Source organism: Girardinichthys multiradiatus, chromosome 12, assembly GCF_021462225.1.
Source record: "Girardinichthys multiradiatus isolate DD_20200921_A chromosome 12, DD_fGirMul_XY1, whole genome shotgun sequence".
Lineage (NCBI taxonomy): Eukaryota > Metazoa > Chordata > Actinopteri > Cyprinodontiformes > Goodeidae > Girardinichthys > Girardinichthys multiradiatus.
The window spans coordinates 53,515,482-53,536,543 of NC_061805.1; the positions used below are offsets into that span (position 1 = coordinate 53,515,482).

A 21,062-nucleotide genomic window follows, 5' to 3' on the forward strand; every position below is an offset into this window, starting at 1 on the left:
CACATATTCAATAGAGCAGGATTTTATAAACACACTTGTTGGGAAATTTCCTCATGTCACAATCTAGATTTATTGGATGGTTCTGACCTGACAGGAGGGGGTCATAACTTGTGTCAGAACCCAGAACCGAGTATTGGAATGAACTCAGGCCTGAGATTAACCAGGAACTGGGCCAGTAATGATCCACATTTAGCAGTTTAATCTGAAGGGAATCTTTATGGACTCGCCCCACAGGACCGCCTTATTTCAGAACATTAACTCAAACAGGGCGGGACGACGCTGGACTTTCTGCTCCATCTCTGTACACTATTCTCTGAGCAGATGTAGACATGTAGACTGTGACCACATCTGCTCCTGTAAGCTAGCATAGATCTAGTTGTATCTAGAGCTATAACATCAGAAAGCAGTACTCAGAAAAGCATGTTTCACCTGTCCTTTGTTCAGGAAGGGCTCTTTTCTCAACATTAGTTTATCGTGTGTAGAACAACACAGATATCAGCACATTGTTCTCACATCTGCCCAGTACTGTAACCCGTGATCTGTGGTTGATTTTGTAGATTTTTTGTTGGGCTTTTGCTTAAATGTGTGTTTTTGTTGTCTGAATTTCACTTCATTAGATGATTCCTTGGAAGACTCCCTTGAGGACTCCCTGGGAGACCATGTCTGCAGTCTAAATGTATTTGATTTTTGATTTAAATGTGTGGATTTTTGTGTGGAACTAAATGAACTATTGAGTAATGATTCTGCACCCATGTCAATGCTTCACTGTGTGCTCATGGGCAGAGCACAGGAAGCTTGTTTGAATTTGGAGATAAGTTACTTGATCTCCAGTTTTGTAAAATTTTGACCTGCATTTATCTGTACACCCATTGTCTAAACCTGCTCATCCTTACAGGGTCTCCAGCGGTCATTGGAGGTAAGGCAGGGTCTACCCTGGACAGTTCCCCAGTCCATCACAGAGACACATGGGACAAACAACCATGGATACACTCATACACAAGGGCAATTTAGAGGGATCAATTAACCCTAAAAGTCATTGTTTTGGACTGTGGGAGGATGTTCTTTATTAGTTTTCATATTTTTCTGTCATGTGTGCTGAGTAAACATTAATATTTGGAGCAGAGGCTGTGTCATAGCTGTTGTTTTCCAGAAAGAAGAGATGTGTTCTCAGGATTTAGACATTAGTTGAGATAATGGGAATGTTCTGATGCTTTGTCAACAGAACTATTAGACTGAAAGCTGCTCTAAAAATATATCTGCTCTGTTTTTTCTCCCACAGGACAGTATCTAAGAAACTATGGAAAGTTTTCAAGCAAGATATTCTGTTGCATTCCAAACCCAACAACTTTTCACTCAAACACTCTAGGTTTAATGTTTATTCCAAGTCACGGAACGGAGATCTACGATGTTCCTCAGCTTTTGCACTGTAAGTTTAAATCTTCCTCCTAAATGAGGACATTAAAATAATTTGTTTTGCTTCTTTCATGCCTCTCCTCTGATTGGACAGCTGTCCCTAAAACTGGTCAGTATGTCAATTGCCAATAAAATCCTGGTGTCTGAAAGATCTGATGTGAGTGTAGTTCCTAATGAATGTTCCTGAATTGTTGCAGGGCTCTAGTCTAACAGACTGCAGCCACCTTCCACCTGAGCAGAGACGCAAAAAACTTCTAGCCCGAATAAAAAACCTCAACGAGGTGATCCAGAGAGAGCGAGAGCAAAGGTAACACACAGTGACCCTATGAACCTAACCCCCCATCCCCCACCCTCCCCAGCACACACACTAAGCCATGGTTGTCTACGTTTGTTGTTCTCATTGGCTGTTGTGGTAAACATGGAAGTCGGTCTCCTTTATGTGACAGAAAACCCTATCTAGCTACAGGGGTCGCGGGGTCGCTCGGGTTTGGGCGGTGCCGGCACTAGTCTGGGTTGGTGCTGGGACGGTCTGCCTGTCTCCACCCTAGGGAAGGGGACCACTTCCTGGGGTTGGGGGCTGGTTGTCCCTATGGGGTATCGGCACCTGGACCTGGGAGTATAGAGTGTGTATGGGGAATGTGAGTGAGTGTAAGACATCCGTTGTTGTTTGTCTTTACGTTGGGTGCGTGGGTGTGAGTGTTTTCATGTGTACGCATGAGGGTGGGAATGTGTGATTGTGACTGTGTGACTACTCCCTCTCCTGGATCAGTTTAGGGCCCCATCAAATGTGGGGTGTATTTCCTCCTCGCCACACAGCCTGCCGGTGGTTGGCGTCTCTGCCCGCTGGTGTACTTGTGGTTCTCGGAGTCCGGGGCTGGGTGCTTTGGTGTGTGCTGGCTCACTCCCGGTGGCTGCTTGCCGGGGGCCTGGACCCCTGAGCTCTGTCGGGCCTCTGCTTGGGGAGTGATATGTCCCGGAGTCTCGGGTTTCTGGGTCCATGGCTGGATCTGCTCGGGCGTAGATGGCTGCCGGCGGGGCCTGTGGGCTCGTTGCTGCAGCTCCCTGGGGCTTCTGCACTGTAGCTGCTGGGTGGTTTCATTTGTACCGTGCACCTTTTGGTAAAAAAGCTTGTAATATGAATGTTTCTGCAGGTGTAGAAGCAAGCAGGGGGTTATCTTGTATTCTCTTCATCCTTCTTTCTCTCCTCCATTCTTTTCTCCTTCTCCCCCCTTTTCTTTTTGCCCCACCTCTCTCTTTCGTGCTTCTTTTTTTTTCTTTTCGTTTCTGTCTTTGTGTCCATAACAACTGAAATAATCCCAAAGCAGTTTCTAATAAAGTTTCTATTTATAAATATCAAGCAGAGCTTTACAGCGTTAGCTGTAATGCTCCACTTGTGAAAATAAATCTGCTGGTCTTCTTCTTGGCACTCAGACAACAATACTGAGCTACTCTGCCGGACAGGACACGGTAAAAATGAAAAACCTGCAGTAGAAGGCAGATGGGAGAATACAATAGTGATGGTAGTGCATGGACGTGGATTATGTCTCACCGCTAAAATCTAAAGCGAAGGCCAAGAAGGAGGTCCCTCACTTTAATCTAATCACCTTCATTGTTCACCTCATTAATAATAAGAGTGCTTACAGTAAGAGATTGATTCAAAGCACAAAAATAGGTGTTGATACAAACTGATTTTCAATTAATATTGATTGATTAAATGTGCACTATTGATTATTAGGGTTTCTTTAGCAAGTTTTAACAAACAGTTTAGGTGATTAGCTGAAGCTGATTTAATGAGATTATAAACATTTCAAAGGATTTTAATAATGTACGAATAAACTGACTAATCATTAAAACCAGGCTAGACATTTTAAGAGATAGTAAACAAAAATGGGTGAGTGAGTGAGTGAATAGCTGCTTGTGAGCTAGTTCTGGTTTCATTTGGACAGGGATAGTGAATTTTCTTTATATTTATGACTATTTCTATTGTACTTAGACTCTCAATGAAGGCATGAAACAGTGAATGAACACATATGGAAATATGTAACAAACAAAAATTGTAAAAGAACCTTAAATATTTTTATATTTTAGATTCCTTAAAGTAGCTGCAGTCATCCTGTCCCCTTTGCAGATAAGCATCCTCAAAGAATGATGTTTCCACCTCCATGCTTCATGGTAGGGATGGTGTTCTTGGGGTTGTCCTCATCCTTCTTCTTCCTCCAAACACGGCGAGTGGAGTTTAGACAAAAAAGCTCTATTTTTGTCTCATCAGACCTCATGACCTTCTCACATTCCTCCTCTGGATCATCCAGATGGTACTTGGCTAACTTCAGACAGGCCTGGACAAGCGCTGGCGTGAGCAGGGGACCTTGGGTGTGCTGCAGGATTTTAATCCATGGCGCCGTAGTGTGTTACTGATGGTCTTCTTTAAGACTGTGGTCCCAGGTCCTTCAGGTCATTGACTAGGTCCTGCCGTGTAGTTCTGGGCTGATCCCTCACCTTCCTCATGATCATTGATGCCCCACCAGGTGAGATCTTGCATGGAGCCCCAGACTTAGGGAGATTCACTGTCATCTTGAACTTCTTCCATTTTCTTATCATTGCTCCAACAGTTGTTGCCTTCTCAACAAGCTGCTGGGCTGTTTTCCTGTAGTCCCCTGTTTACCCCAGTGGATGAGAGGGTCGTATCCCTGCGCATTCGGGTTGTGGAGAGGTCTTTGACTATCATTTCAGCCTACGGGCCGAGTGGTAGTGCAGAGTACCTGGCCTTCTTTGCGTCCCTGTCAGGGGTGCTGGATAGTGCCCCTCCTGGGGACTCCATTATTCTGCTGGGGGACTTCAACGCCCACGCGGGAAATGACAGTGACACCTGGAGAGGCGTGATCGGGAGGAATGGCCTCCCCGATCTGAATCCTAGTGGTGTTTTGTTATTGGACTTCTGTGCTAGTCACGGATTGTCCATAACGAACACCATGTTCAAACATCAGTGCACTTGGCACCAGGATACCCTAGGCAGGAGGTCGATGATCGACTTTGTTGTCGTATCATCAGACCTTCGGCCGCATGTTTTGGACACTCGGGTGAAGAGAGGGGCTGAGCTGTCCACTGATCACCACCTGGTGGTGAGTTGGATCCGCTGGGGGAAGAGAAAGCCGGACAGACTCAGCAGGCCCCAGCGCATAGTGAGGGTCTGCTGGGAACGTCTGGCGGACCCCTTGGCCAGGGATGTATTCAACTCTCACCTCCGGGAGAGCTTTGACCAGATGCCGAGGGATGTTGGAGACATAGAGTCCGAGTGGACCATGTTCTCCGCATCTATTGTCGATGCTGCTGCCCTTAGCTGCGTCCGTAAGGTCTGTGGTGTCTGTCGTGGCGGCAATCCCCGAACCCGGTGGTGGACACCGGCAGTAAGGGATGCTGTCAAGCTGAAGAAGGAGTCCTATCGGCTGTGGTTGACTTTTGGGACTCCTGAGGCGGCTGACGGGTACCGTGGGGCCAAGCGTGCCGCGGCCCGGGCGGTGGCAGAGGCAAAAACTCGGACCTGGGAGGAGTTTGGTGAGGCCATGGAGAAGGACTACCAGTTGGCCCCGAAGCAATTCTGGCAAACCGTCCGGCGCCTCAGGAGGGGGAAGAAGTGCTTCGTCAACACTGTTTATAGTGGGGGCGGGAGATTGCTGACCTCGACTGAGGACATTATCGGGCAGTGGAAGGAGTACTTCGAGGATCTCCTCAACCTTGCCATCACGCATTCCCTGGTGGAAACAGAGGCTGGGGACTCGGGGTTGGACTCTTTCATCACCCAGGCTGAAGTCACCGAGGTGGTTAAAAAGCTCCGCGGTGGCAGGGCTTCGGGGTTGGATGAGATCCGCCCTGAGTACCTCAAGTCTTTGGATGTTGTGGGGCTGTCATGGTTGACACGTCTCTTCAACATTGCGTGGCGGACGGGGACAGTGCCTTTGGATTGACAGACTGGGGTGGTGGTCCCCCTACATAAGAAGGGTGACCGGAAGTTGTGTTCCAACTACAGCGGGATCACACTCCTCAGCCTCCCTGGTACGGCCTACGCCAGGGTATTGGAGGCCATGGTTCTCGACCAGAAAAGGGTGGCTTGTCCTCTTCAGGTTGGAGGGGAGTTCCTGCCTCAAGTGGAGTAGTTTAAGTATCTCGGGGTCTTGTTCACGAGTGAGGGAAGAATGGAGCAGGAGATCGACAGACGGATCGGTGCGGCTGCCACAGTAATGGGGGTGCTGTGCCGGTCCGTTGTGGTTAAGAGAGAGCTGAGCCGAAAAGCGAAGCTCTCGATTTACCGGTCGGTCTACGTTCCTACCCTCACCTATGGCCATGAACTTTGGGTCATCACCGAAAGAACGAGATCCCGGATACAAGCGGCGGAAATGAGCTTCCTCCGTAGGGTGGCCGGGCACTCCCTTAGCGATAGGGTGAGGAGCTCGGCCATCCGGGAGGGGCTCGGCGTAGAACCGCCACTCCTCCACATCGAGAGGAGCCAGTTGAGGTGGCTCGGGCATCTATATCGGATGCCTCCTGGACGCCTTCCTCGGGAGGTGTTCCAGGCACGTCCCACCGGGAGGAGGCCCAGGACACGCTGGAGGGACTTTGTCTCTCGGCTGGCCTGGTAACGCCTTGGGCTCCCCCTGGAGGAGCTGGAGGAGGTGTCTGGAGAGAGGGACGTCTGGGCGTCTCTGCTGAGTCTGCTGCCCCCACGACCCGGTCCCGGATAAGTGGAAGACGACGAGTACGATATATATATATATTATATATGAAAGTCCTGGATAGACTCCTGTTGGCCCACCTGAGTAAGCAAACAGTAAACCATCCTTCAGTTTGCTTATCTCTGTGGAGTTGGAGTTGAAGATGCCATCACCTGCTTCAACGAACCCACTGTCATCTGGACATAGCCAGCAGCACTGTGTGGATCATTATTTCTCCAGAACATTTAACACAATCCAACCTGATTTGCTTTGTCAGAAACTCCAGAAGACTCAAGTGGAGGCCTCAACAATCTCCTGGATCAAAGACTGTACTCTCACCATTCCTTTTCACTCTGTACACCTCAGACCTCCAGGACAAGACAGACTCCTGTCATCTGCAGAAATACTCAGATGATTCTGCAGTTGTTGGTGGATCAGAGATGGACAAGAAGCTGAGTATAGGATGGTGGTGGACCACTTTGTGGCATGGTGTGGAAACAATCATCTCATGTTGAACGTGACTAAAACAAAGGAGATGATTGTAGATTTTAAGACAATGACAGGTCACACACTATTTCTATCATGGGAGAAGAAGTGGAGGTGGTGGAAGAGTATAAATACCTAGGTGTTCACCTGGACAACAGACTGGAGTGGAGATGCAACTGTGAAGCCATCTACAAGAAGGGACAGAGCAGACTGTGATCTCTTCTGCCATCATCTGCTGGGCAAGCAGCATCAGAGCCAGAGCTCAACAAGCTGATAAAGAAGGATGGTTCTGTTCTGGAGACTCCTCTGGAACCACTGGAGATCATTGTGGAAAGACGGATTCTTCATAAAATGAAGAACATTATGGAGAACCCTGAGCATCCTCTTCATCAGACTGTCCTACAACAGCAGAGAGGCTTCTTCAGATCTGCTGTAAGACGGAGCGCTATAAGAGATCCTTCCTGCCCACAGCCATCAGCATCTACAACGGCTCTTTGAAGAAACCTTCATAATGAGCTACAACAACATTTATCTAGGCGCGATCTTTGCTAAAGACTATTTTAAGGTTATGGTACTGAGGTGGAACAGGGCACAGATCGGGTTGCGGCTCAAAATCAGGGGAGTAAGCAGGACTGGAGACGATGGCTAAGCGAAGACAGGATAAATAACAATGATCACTCAACGTCTCGATACGAGATTCGGTCCAGTTTAAGTGGGGGTTATGGAGTTTTAACCAGGGTTGTCCCAGAACTCTGTGGGACACTTTATTGGGAAACACAAAAAAAGACAGCTCTTCGTGATGTTGCCTGAGGGGATGAAATGAAGAAGATGGGTCTCTAGAAGAACTGTTTCTGATGCGCTGCAGACTAAGGCAGACACTTTTAGTGGATTGGCCTGATTTGTAGTAGGAATGATCAATTCTTTTACTAATTCAGGGCTACTGAGATTTTGCTCAGCACCAGAGTCAATGAGGGCCAGGACAGGAAATTGTTCTTGTTTAACACAGAGGAGCAATTTTAGATGGAGGTGGGGGTAATTAGATAGTGGAGATGGGCCCATCAGTACCCCCTTCTCTACTGACGGATTCTCTCTTTTGGTCGAACCGGGCAATGTTGCCAAAAGTGCCCCATCTCACCACAGTACAATCTCTTCCAGATGAGACGTTGGGTTCTTTCAGCTAGGGTGAGACTGGTCCGGCAAAGCTGGATGGGTTTGACCTGTGAAAGAAAGAGTAGCAGGTTTTATTTTAGTCTCTGGTGATGAAGTGACAGACTGGTGATTTATGGTTTCCTTTTTGGACTGATTCTTCTTCTTTCTCTTAACCTATTATCAACGGGTATAGATAGGTTTACCAAGTCATCCAGGGTTTCAGGTTCCTCACAACTAGCTAATTTATCCTTTATATTTTCATTTAGTGTGTTTCTGAAAGCACCCTTCTGAGCTGGATCATTCCACCCCGATTCTGCAGCCAGGGTTCAAAAGTCTATCGTCATTTCTGCTACGGAGTGCTGGTGCTGCCGAAGATGCCAAATTTTCTGGGTCAGAGCTTCGTCACTGTGTTTGTGTGTGAAAGCTTTTCTGAAGATCTTGGAAATTGGTTAAAGTGAAGTAATGAATGGTTATTTCATCAATGAGAGTTTTGGCGCACCTTAGTGCTTGTCCGCTCAAAAGGCCGATGTAAGCAATCTGGCTGGCGCGTCTGGAAAAGAACTTCTTGCTTGCTGAAACACCAACGTACACTGAAGCAAAAAACCCTTACTTTTCTCCAGGTCCCCAGAAAAGGGTTCAGGTGTAGGAGGTGATATGCTCCGGTAGAAGGCTGGACTGGTAACTGGGTTTGGACAAACGGCCAGAGGAGGAGCTTTGGGCTGGTTGGGTGTCCTCACTGAGAGGTGGTTCTGGATGGTCGGGTTGCTTCAGGAGATCTCCACCAGGGCTAAGTTTATGGAGGCTTGTTGCTGTTCTAAGGACTGAGGGTAAGAGGTATGTTGGCCCAGTAATATGCCTTGCTGAGATAGTATCTTTTGAAAATGTGCTGTAGAGTCTGGTTGGTCAGATTGTTCTGTCATGATGAGTTTTGAACCATGAGACTCTAGAGTAGCACAACAGAGACACAGGAAAGGTTGAAACAAGTTTATTGAAACAATGTTTTTGGGCAGTGTAAGGATTCTGTAGCCGGCAGGCTTCAGGGCTCACTAGGAGAGAGAGAGCGGTTACTATCAGGAAGACGGTTCTGACTGTTTAAGGTATGAATGCAAGGCTTACTTGTGGATGAGTGTGTTGGTTCTGGGGAGAAGTGAGCAAGCCATGGAGACTGAGGTTGACAGGCAAGCGTTTTGTGCGATCTGGTTCCTCCAGATGGTGAATGGTGGAAGGTGGACAGGCAGGGCAAGTGAAGCGAGGAGCGATCTTGCAATCTGATCCTGTGGATCCAGAGCGGTCCTTGGACTGAGGTAAATTCATTGAAGGATTTACCATTGGGCAGAAGGCTGAACCACAGCAGGTTTTCCAGGAAGCGGGTTTGCTGACAGCCAACAGAGTAAGAACCAGAACCACTGAGGATTTATCCAGAGTAGGGTTTCGTTGACAGCAACCTTCAAGGAGGAACAGAGCTGGGGTTAGCAAAGGCAGGTAAGCACAAAGGCAAACACAGAGCGGGGTTTATTGGTCTGATTACCAACCCACATTTTTAAAAAGAAGTAACATTGTGACCCCATTTAAATTAGGCATTATTTACTCATCTCAAAAAGAAAATTTTATTTTATATTTTTTATTATATTTTAAGCATTATTTGGGTTTCACTTACAAAATATCTTAAACTTTTTAGTTAAGTTTAAATTCATATCTTGCAAAGAATGTACACATTTTAAACGTATTTAGACAAAATGTTTTAAAAGTTCAAGAACATTGAGATCAGGACTTTGCAGGACAGTCAAGGTTCTCCACACCAAACTTCATACACTTACAGCCATGGAAGTGACTGGAACACCAGAATTAATTGATTTGGTGGAGGGACCCAATACTTTTGGGAACATAGTGTACCTCACATAGACCAACACAGTCTGAAACATCTGTGCTTTCATCCAGCTGGATTGAAAATTCCCCCATGTCTTTAGTCTTGAAATAAGCTGATCCTGAAGGGTACTTGAAATACATTATTAATAATGCTTGTGGAAACAGTAGTATCACTCAGTGGAATGCTTGGGAATTTCTCTCCAGGTTTTTCATCAATAATTGTACTAACGATGTTTATCGAGGCAGGCAGGATTAATTTTTTGAGAAATTGTGTCTGACGCAATCTGGGCTTTGTCATTTAATGTCACATTTCTGCAAAGAAGATCAGCAGATATCCTCTCCTGCACCTAGAAATCTGGTGGTTAATTTACCAACCTACTATAAAGGTCACCTTTGGTCACCTGTCCACTGATCAAACCCTGCACCGGATTATTTTATGAACAGAGTTCAGTTAAAAACAAATACTGATTTGTGAAATCTTTATTCAAATTTAAAAATTACAAAAAGGTTTTCCTAAAGATATTAGGAAAGTACTTTCTTATTCTCATTCAATTCAATTCAGTTTATTTATATAGCACCAATTCACAACACATGTCGTCTCAAGGTTCTTCACAACAGTCAGGTTCATACATTCCAATTAATCGTAACCATTGAACAGTTCAGTCAGATTCAGTTATTTATTCAAATTGGATAAAAAGTTTTTCTATCTAAGAAAACCCAGCAGATTGCATCCAGTCAGTGACTTGCAGCATTCACTCCTCCTGGATGAGCATGTAGAGACAGTGGACAGTCACTGGTGTTGACTTTGCAGCAATCCCTCATACTGAGCATGCATGTAGCGACAGTGGAGAGGAAAAACTCCCTTTTAACAGGAAGAAACCTCCAGCAGAACCAGAACCAGGCTCAGTGTGAGCGGCCATCTGCCACGACCGACTGGAGGTTTGAGAGAACAGAGCAGAGACACAAAGAGAACAAAGAAGCACTGATCCAGGAGTACTTTCTATGGGAAGGAAAGGTAAATGTTAATGGATGTAGCTCTTTTCTCTTGCTCTCGGTGGAAGACACAAATTTTCTCTCCCTCCCTCCCTGCGGATCCCTGCTTCTGCTTTTTGTCTGTATTTTTCTCAGAGCCTCTCTTTGCATATCCTCCAAACTTGCAAATTATGGATTTGGTCAGCTGGTCTCTCAACGTAATTGATTAAATTTTTTCGACGGGAAGACAGGGTAAAGGAGAACCTCTTGTGCAGACGGGACGTTCTTCTCTGGATACACAATGGATTCTTGGCAGCAGTGGAAGATTGTGTTCCTGACTACGATGTCGGTCGAGGACGTAGAAAATGAGTACATATTTGGACTTTTGATAACAGGATTTCTGCTTTTTGGAGTTGGTGGTTACCTGGCTTATCGAGCGATTCGCAAACGGGGGTTGCTGTTCAAAGCATTCCAAAGCTGCCTGCGATGTTGGATGGAGTCTGTAGAGCGATCAACACTCAGACTGAAATGTTAAGAGAGCAGAATCGCAAGCTGGACCCGATTCTTGAACAGAATCGCAGGCTGGCAGCGGTTGGACTCAGAGGTTAAAGGATATAATCTTGGAGAAGTTGTACACTCCAGATCTGCGGAAAATAGCAGAAAGTTGGCTATTTGAATTCGCAATTGAGACATACCAGTAAAACTCTTTAGGTGGTTGGAAATTCACAACTGCCTGAACCACAACATTTATTCGTACTCGTACTCGTCGTGTTCCGCTTATCCGGGACTGAGTAGCGGGGGCAGCAGACTCAACAGAGACACCCAGACGTCCCTCTCCCCAGACACCTCCTCCGGGGAGAGCCCAAGGTGTTCCCAGGCCAGCCGAGACACATAGTCCCTCCAGCGTGTCCTGGGCCGTGTCCTGGGCCTCCTCCCGGTGGGACGTGCCTGGAACACCTCCCGAGGAAGGCGTCCAGGAGGCATCCGGTATAGATGCCCGAGCCACCTCAACTGGCTCCTCTCGATGTGGAGGAGCAACGACTCTACTCCGAGCCCCTCCCGGATGGCCGAGCTCCTCACCCGATCTCTAAGGGAGTGCCGGCCACCCTACGGAGGAAGCTCATTTCAGCTGCTTGTATCCGGGATCTCGTTCTTTCGGTGATGACCCAAAGTTCATGGCCATAGGTGAGGGTAGGAACGTAGACCGACCAGTAAAGCGAGAGCTTCGCTCTCTTCACCACAACGGACCGGCACAGTGCCCCCATTACTGCGGCAGCTACACCGATTCGTCTGTCGATCTCCCGCTCCATTCTTCCCTCACTCGTGAACAAGACCCCAAGATACTTAAACTCCTCCACTTGAGGCAGGAACTCCCCTCCAACCTGAAGAGGACAAGCCACCATTTTCCGGTCGAGAACCATGGCCTCGGACTTGGAGGAGCTGATCCTCATCCCAGCCGCTTCACACTCGGCTGCGAACCGCCCCTGCACATGCTGTAGGTCTTGGCTAGAGGGGGCCAGCAGGACCACGTCATCTGCAAAAAGAAGAAACAAAATCCACTGGTCCCCAAACCTGCACCTAGAAATCCTCTCCATAAAGGTTTTGAACAGGACTGGTGACAAAGGGCATCACTGCCGGAGTCCAACATCTACCAGGAACAGTTCCAACTTAGTGCCGGCAATGCGGACCAAACTCCTGCTCCGCTCGTACAGATACTGGATGGCCCCTAATAAAGGGCCCCCGATTCCATACTCCTGGAGCACCCCCCACAGGGCATCACGAGGGACACAGTTGAATGCCTTCTCCAGGTCCACAAAACACATATGTACTGGTTGGGCAAACTCCCATGAACCCTCGAGCACGCTGTAGAGGATATAGAGCTGGTCCAGAGTTCCACGGCCAGAATGAAAACCACACTGCTCCTCCTGAAGCCGAGGTTTGACTATCGGCCGGACTCTCCTCTCCAATACCCTGGCGTAGGCCTTAGTAGGGAGGCTGAGGGGTGTGATCCCCCTGTAGTTGGAACACACCCCCGGCCACCCTTCTTATTAAGGAGGACCCCCACCCCAGTCTGCCAGTCCAGAGGCACTGTCCCCGACCGCTACGCAATGTTGAAGAGGCATGTCAACCATGACAGCCCCACAACATCCAGAGACTTTAGGTACTCAGGGCAGATCTCATCCACCCCCGAAGCCCTGCCACCGCGGAGCTTTTTAACCACCTCGGTGACTTCAGCCTGGGTGATGAAAGAGTCCAACCCCGAGTCCCCAGCCTCGGTTTCCGCCAGTGAATGCGTGATGGCAGGATTGAGGAGATCTTCGAAGTACTCCTTCCACCGCCCGATAATGTCCCCAGTTGAGGTCAGAAGCCTCCCACCCCCACTATAAACAGTGTTGGCGAAGCACTGCTTCCCCCTCCTGAGGCGGCGGACGGTTTGCCAGAATTGTTTCGAGGCCAACCGGTACTTCTCCTCCATGGCCTCACCGAACTCCTCCCAGGCCCGTGTTTTTGCCTCTGTCACAGCCCTGGCCGAGGCACGCTTGGCCTCACGGTACGCGTCAGCCACCTCAGGAGTCCCACAAGCCAACCACAACCGATAGTAAGGGACGCTGTCAAGCTGAAGAGGGGGTCCTGTCGGTGTCCACCACCGGGTTCGGAGATTGCTGCCGCGACAGGCACCGCAGACCTTACGGCCGCAGCTATGGGCAGCAGCATCGACAATAGATGAGGAGAACATGGTCCACTTGGACTCTATGTCTCCAACATCCCCCGAAATCTGGTCAAAGCTCTCCTGGAGGTGGGAGTTGAATACATGCCTGGCCAAGGGGTCCGCCAGACGTTCCCAGCAGACCCTCACTATGCGCTTGGGCCTGCCAAGTCTGTCCGGCTTTCTCCTCCTCCAGCGGATCCAACTCACCACCAGGTGGTGATCAGTGGACAGCTCAGCCCCTCTCTTCACCCGAGTGTCCAAAACATGCGGCCGAAGGTCTGATGATACGACAACAAAGTCGATCATCGACCTCCTGCCTAGGGTGTCCTGGTGCCAAGTGCACTGATGGACACCCTTATGTTTGAACATGGTGTTCGTTATGGACAATCCGTGACTAGCACAGAAGTCCAATAACAAAACACCACTCGGATTCAGATCGGGGAGGCCATTCCTCCCGATCACGCCTCTCCAGATGTCACTGTCATTTCCCACGTGGGCGTTGAAGTCCCCCAGAATAATGGAGTCCCCGGGAGGGGGACTATCCAGCACGCCTGACGGACGCCAAGAAGGCCGGGTACTCCGCACTACCACTAGGCCCGTAGGCTGAAATGATAGTCAGAGACCTCTCCCCAACCCGAAGGCGCAGGGATACAACCCTCTCATCCACTGGGATAAACCCCAACACGAGACGGCTGAGCTGAGGGGCAACAGGCAAACCCACCCCAGCCCGCCACCTCTCCCCGCGGGCCACTCCAGAGTAAAAGAGAGTTCAGCCCCTCTGAAGGAGATGGGTTCCAGAGCCCACGCTGTGCGTGGAGGCGAGCCCGACTATTTCTAGTCGATATCTCTTGATCTCCCACACAAGCTCAGGCTCCATCCCCCCCAGCGAGGTGACATTCCACGTCCCTAGAACCAGCCTAAGCATCTAGGGATAACTAAAGGATCTGCCTCCCATTCTACTTCTAGAGACTCTAGGAACCACCAGTAAACCTGCAGTCTGAGAACGAAGTGCTCTGTTAGGAACATATGGACCAATCAGATCTCTGATGTATGATGGAGCTAAATCATTAAGGGCTTTATATGTGAGGAGGAGAATTTTAAATTCTATTCTGGATTTAACAGGGAGCCAATGAAGGGAAGCTAAAATAGGAGAAATATGATCTCTCTATTTAATTTTCATCAGAACTCTTGCTGCAGCATTTTGAATCAGCTGAAGGCTTTTAACTGCATTTTGTGGACATCCTGATAGTAAAGAATTACAATAGTCCAGCCTTGAAGTAACAAATGCATGGACTAGTTTTTCAGCGTCACTCCTGGACAGGATATTTATATTTAACACCAAGGTTTTTGACTTTATTATCGGAGGTCAATTTAATGCCATCCAGGTTAAGTGATTGACTAAGCAGTTTCTCTTTTAAAGACTCCGGTCCAAAGACGACAACTTCTGTCTTGTCTGAATTTAGAAGCAGAAAATTTAAATTCATCCAAGTTTTTATATCTTCAAGACATGCTTGTAGTCTATCTAACTGGTTGGGCTCATCAGAATTTATGGATAAGTAAAGCTGAGTATCATCAGCTTAACAGTGAACATTTATTCTATGCTGCCTGATAATTTGACCTATTGGAAGCATATATATAGTAAAGAGAATTGGCCCAAGTACTGAACCCTGTGGTACTCCACAATTAACCCTGGAGTTTAAAGATGATTTATCATTTACATGAACAAACTGGAATCTGTCAGATAAATAAGATTTAAACCAGCCTAGCGCTGTTCCCCTGATCCCTACAGCATATTCCAGCCTTTCTAAGAGAATATTATGGTCGACTGGATCAAATGCAGCACTGAGATCTAACAGAACCAGAACAGACACAAGTCCATTATCTGAGGCCATAAGAATATCATTAGTGACTTTCAGCAGAGCTGTTTCAGTGCTATGATGAGCTCTGAAACCTGACTGAAACTCTTCAAACAGGTCATTGCTGTATAAATGTTCACACATTTGATTAGCAACTATTTTCTCAAGAATTTTAGATCAGAATCAGAAAAGCTTTATTGCCAAGTACGTTTTTGGACATACAAGGAATTTGTTTTGGCGTAGTCGGTGCAATACAATACAAATTAAACAGTATAAACATATCTACAATATAATATAAATATATGTGCACAGTTTTAAGTGAGTGAGAGTAAAAGTAGAGCAGTATAAGATGCAAGAGCAGATAAGAATGGAAGATTGGATATAGGTCTGTAATTTTTCAAGTCATCTCGATCAAGCGAAGGTTTCTTAAGTAAAGGTTTAATTACAGCTAACTTAAAAGCCTGTGGTTCTGATCCATTTACTAAAGATAGATTAATCATATCTAAAATGGGGCTGGTAATCAGAGGGAACACTTCCTTAAATAATTTGGTTGGGATTGGGTCTAACATACAAGTTGAAGGTTTAGATGAAGCTAATATTTCTGATAACTCAGGAAGCTTCACAGGATCAGAACAGTCCAAACACAAATCAGGTTCTACAGTTATTTCCAATGTTGTCTCACTTGCTGAGGATGAAGTAATCATCTTCAGGAGTATGTCAAAGATTTTATTTTTAATAGAATCAATTTTATTTAAGAAGAATCCCATAAAGTCATGACTGCTAAGAGCTAAGGGAATGGATGGCTCAACAGAGCTATGACTCTGTGTAAGTTTAGCAACTGTATTAAAGAGAAACCTAGAATTATTCTAGTTCTCTTCTATTAATGATGAGAAATAAGCTGTTCTAGCTTGGTGAAGTGTCTTTTTATACAACAGTAGGTTATTTTTCCAGATTAAGTAGGAATCCTCTAGGTGTGTAGAGCGCCATTTTCTCTCCAATTTTCTAACATCGTGCTTTAAAGTACACTTCAGTTCGTAATGTTGGCTCTGAAAGGTTCTGGTTCTGCTGGACCCATTAAACTCAGATCTTATTTGTTTCAGAGACGCTCTGCTGAAGATGAGGGAAGTTTATGAACGAAGTCCACAGATGGGTGACGCCAGAAGTTTGGAGCCTCGATTGGAGGAAGTGAAGCTAAACCTCCAGAGACTTGAGGAGGAACTGAGGAGGAACCAGGTGGGTGGTCCTCACACAAGGTCAATATGGTTCATTGCAGGTTTTCAGAGAGGGTGCTGGCAAGACTGTCAGTACTCAGTCTACTATGGGTACATCCTGTTAATACCTGTCTACACCACTCGATGTCAGAGGTGGCAACCATTTCATGATTTGATTGCAGTGAAAAAGGCTATGCACACACAGACACGTCCCCAAGCAAGAACTTTTAGTTCAACAAAAAGAAACTGAACATGTCACACAAAATCAGAAATTTAACTAGAGGATTTTAAAACATCTGTCCCACCTGCTCTGAGGGTTGTGGACCGCTGCACCAACAACTGACCTCATCCACAAGTTCCCCTGTAACTAAAACAAAATCCTTCTCAGTGATCTGATGTTTCACAGCTACATTTTCATTAATGTGTTTTATATTTAGATCTGTGAGACTGTCTTTCACTGATCTCACTTGGCTCTCCCAACAGGCTCACTGTAAAACCATAAAGACAGTCACTAAGTTGGCCTTCTGTCACCTGAAGAACATTTACGGGATTTAAAGGTCTAATGTCCCTGCAGGATCGTCAAAGCCTCATCCAGGTGTTTTTTTTTAGTTGAATTGATTTCTGCCACAGGTCTGCCTTAAAAGCAGACAGCTGCAGCTGATCCAGGATGCTGCTGCCTGCTTCCTCACTCATACATTTGCCTTTTCATCACACATCAGAAAATGTGCCATTGCAGTGACATAAGATCTTGTGGCAGTAGCGGTCCATTCTACCTGCTAGTGATCCTATCACTTTGATTAGTTGTTGTTGTTGTGTGTGGGGGGGTTGCTGTTACATTGAAATATCCTCATGGTCAGATGCTGTACCCGAAGGAAGCTCCATAGAGCAAAAACCGGAATTCAACTCCAGTTGAATTCCGGTTTTTGCTCTATGGAGCTAACAGCGAGTAAATTTGCTTCTCGTTCCTATGTTGCCTCTGCAAACATTTCTGAGCTCTCCCCGAAAGTAGTTTGATTCAACTCCAGTTGATCAAAAGTTGCTGTGAACTTTGTATTTAGTTTTCCCCTTTCTGAATGAGGGGAGCTTTGACAGCTCGCTTGATAGTTTTCGGGTTAGGGCGGTAGGTAAGATCAGCTGTTTTACTTCTGCCTCTGAGGGGAAACATGTGACATGGTTCCTCATGTTTGTCGTTGTTATAAAATATTTAATTTATTTTAACACACACAGAGTTAATATGCTGAGGCTCCTTTCCAAGTCATTTTCACTTTGATGCGCAGGGAGCATGCAGCGTATATGACCTCATGTGTTCGCCAAAGGCTTTCCTGGTGCTGCATTGAAGTGCATCTCAGTTCCATTTTTGTGTTTATCAAATTAGGTCATATATACAATTAAGACAATGAGTTCTAATGTTTGCTAATCAGCCAGAATCCTCCATGTCGGCATCTTGATGTATCATCTCCCTTCTACACAGTCTGTACTCTTGGTAAATACCAACAGTACTCAGGTTGTCTCAGACCCAGCCAGGAGTGCTAACAGTTTTCCTACTGAGCTATTTTTCTGTCTGCAGGTGTGGCTTTCAGAGGCGGATGGCGGTCTGTCTGATAACAGCAGCAGGGGACAGAGCGGAGGTTGTGGGTTGAACTCCCAGGCAACAACACCAGGCAGCAGCAGCTTAAAGCAGCTGAATAACCGCAGCCCAGCCAGCAGAGAGAGGTGATCAGGATTAATTACTTATTCTAACCGATGATCTGAGTCCGGTTTCCCTTCTTACTGTACTGGATCAGACTTGAACTTTGCTCTGCCCTTTTAGTCCTGACGGCAGCTACACCGAGGACCAGGGCGCAGAACTTCACTTCAAGTCCCGCAGCTCAGAGTTTGATGATGACTTTGATGATGAAGAACCCTTACCAAGTATTGGAACCTGCAAGTCTCTGTACCCGTTCCAAGGTACTGACTTCTTTTGGATGATCCAATAGCTGTAGAGTGCTGTTGTGATGTTTCATTAGTGTCTGTTTGAACGATTTCCTGAAACAATTAACGGGTCAGACTGTATGAAGGTCTGCTGGTAGAACTGATGAAATGAACAACGTGTTTCTTAGCAGTGTCTGACGCCTGAATGAAGTCATCTTCAGAATCAGCAGCATAATTATGAGCAGCAGCAGCAGCATCATCATTGTTGTGATTATGAATGTATTATTTAATATTTAATAATAATACTTTAATATTTTATCAAATCCTATTTGGGTCTGTTAAGGGTTGTCCTATGAATACCAGCCCAGTAAGGAGATGGTATTAGGACAAAATAGAAAGGTGTGAGACGAGCTCTGACATTATTGAACAGCATAAACTCTGCATATATATGGAATAAATTCACACAATTTCTTAAAATACAAGAATTTATTAACAAAAATAAGTCAACTCAAAGTCAAACATATTTCAATCAACAAACTCTTTACTTTGCTAAAACAATCCAACTAAACTACCAAGCAGAATTAAAGAATAATGAAGACTAATGGGCTATGTACAATATACACAAGTTGATTAAAGATGATTGATAATTATGACCAAAAGAGTGATGCAACATTACCATGCAATGTTTATGTTTGAGAACCAAGGATTATCTTGAAGAATCTGGAAATGAAGTTAAGTTAGTCTTGGAACTAACTTAGGAAATAATCAGCAACATCTAGACAACCATTCACAATGCAATTCAATTCAGTTTTATTTCTATAGCTCCAATTCACAACACATGTCGTCTCAAGGTTCTTCACAACAGTCAGGTTCATACATTCCAATTAATTGTAACCATTGAACAGTTCAGTCAGATTCAGTTATTTATTCAAATTGGATAAAAAGGTTTTCTATCTAAGGAAACCCAGCAGATTGCATCCAGTCAGTGACTTGCAGCATTCACTCCTCCTGGATGAGCATGTAGAGACAGTGGACAGTCACTGGCGTTGACTTTGCAGCAATCCCTCATACTGAGCATGCATGTAGCGACAGTGGAGAGGAAAAACTCCCTTTTAACAGGAAGAAACCTCCAGCAGAACCAGAACCAGGCTCAGTGTGAGCGGCCATCTGCCACGACCGACTGGAGGTTTGAGAGAACAGAGCAGAGACACAAAGAGAACAAAGAAGCACTGATCCAGGAGTACTTTCTATGGGAAGGAAAAGTAAATGTTAATGGATGTAGCTCCTTTAGTCGTTTCATCTAGAAAGAAAGAACAGATAAACTCTGAGCCAGTTTTCAAGGTTAGAGTCTGAAAGAGAGAACATAGAGTTAGTTACAGTAGAAGCTCAGTCAGTAGTCATGTCTAGGAGAGAGAAAGGGTTAAACACTAAAAGACAGGGCCATGTGGATCATCTGTAGAAGGTGAGCATTAAGTTGTTGCCAGCAGAAAATTGGAAGATGCCCCTCTCCAGAAAGGTGTCACAGGTAGACACAGAGTCAGGCCAGGTGTAGCTTCTAGGAAGAGAATAGAGAGAACATAAAGTTAAAAGCTGAAATAACAGCAAATAATGCAAGATCAGATAAAATATTATTTTAATAAAATAATGTTTTAAAGAATGATTTGCTGAATAAAACCAACCTTCTAGATGGCCATTTCTCAACGGTGTTTAATTAGCTGCCTTTATTTAGTAAAATAATATTTAAAGAAATATTATTAAGAAAATAGTAAAATATTTAAGGAAATATTTTAAATAAGAACCAAATCTTTGAGAAATGGGGCTTAATGGTGTTTAATTAGTTATCAAGTTTAGTAAAATACTATTTAGGGAAATATTATTTTACTAGATTGTAAACTAATAACTTTTTTGGGTAAATGATCTTAGCAGCAAGCACGTGTTCTTAGCTGTTAGCGGTTGGAGCTAACAAAAGGAGCGTATAGCTTATCATCAGAATCAAACACATACCTTTAAAATACCATTAATAAAAGGGTTAAAATGCATACGCGTTGACTGCGTGTTATGTCTAAAATCACCCTTTAAAAAAAACAACACAAACACAGAACACAAACTGAGCAGATAATCTGCAAGCACTAAGATGGCTGAGTTTCAACACAAACAAAACCAAATGTCATAAAACGAAAAATGTTTAGATTATTTCACTCTAAACTACTGTCTGCCCAAAACACAACCTCTTATGTGAACCGTGCTGAGGAAACGTTTTTCAGGGCGACGAAGTTGAAGAAAGCATCATCATCATCACCAGTATCATCATCTTCATCACCAGCAGCATCATCTTCTTCATCACCAGTATCATCATCAGCAGCAGCATCATCACCAGCAGCATCACCAGCAAAAGATATTATCTGGATGGAAACATCCAAATAAGTGACATATAAAACATTAACCACACCTTAGTAAGTCTATCAGTGAAAAGCCCATCTAAACACCTGTTTTCAGCTGTGATAAAAAAGTTTTTTCTGTTGGTAAAGAAGTCCACAACTTAGGAGCAAAAACAGCAAACGAATGATCCCCCCATCTTTTACATCATGTCTTGGGGACATGCATAGCGGTGTGCGCAAATGAGGATTGCCAGGCAAGATGGCGCCGCAGATGGTCGCCTCGGCGTGTTGGTGCGCATTGTTTTGTTTTGTTTTTTGCTTTAAAACGGTCTTCTGTGATGGTACCCGGAGCTCTCTCACCAGAGAAGAACTCATGAACATCAGGGCTACTACACCAGAGGAGT

General features: G+C 45.6%; 1 protein-coding gene across 4 annotated transcripts in view; it reads left to right on the plus strand.

Annotated features, from left to right (window-relative positions):
- Positions 1–21,062, plus strand: part of LOC124878144 (formin-binding protein 1-like) — a 70,915-nt gene that overhangs the window by 41,878 nt on the left and 7,975 nt on the right. For all 4 annotated transcript variants that reach the window (XM_047381967.1, XM_047381968.1, XM_047381969.1 and 1 more), the window contains exons 12-16: positions 1,508–1,522; positions 1,611–1,720; positions 16,259–16,391; positions 17,937–18,082; positions 18,180–18,316. In XM_047381967.1, coding sequence (XP_047237923.1) covers positions 1,508–1,522; positions 1,611–1,720; positions 16,259–16,391; positions 17,937–18,082; positions 18,180–18,316 — 541 coding nt within the window. The remainder of the gene's footprint in view (positions 1–1,507; positions 1,523–1,610; positions 1,721–16,258; positions 16,392–17,936; positions 18,083–18,179; positions 18,317–21,062) is intronic.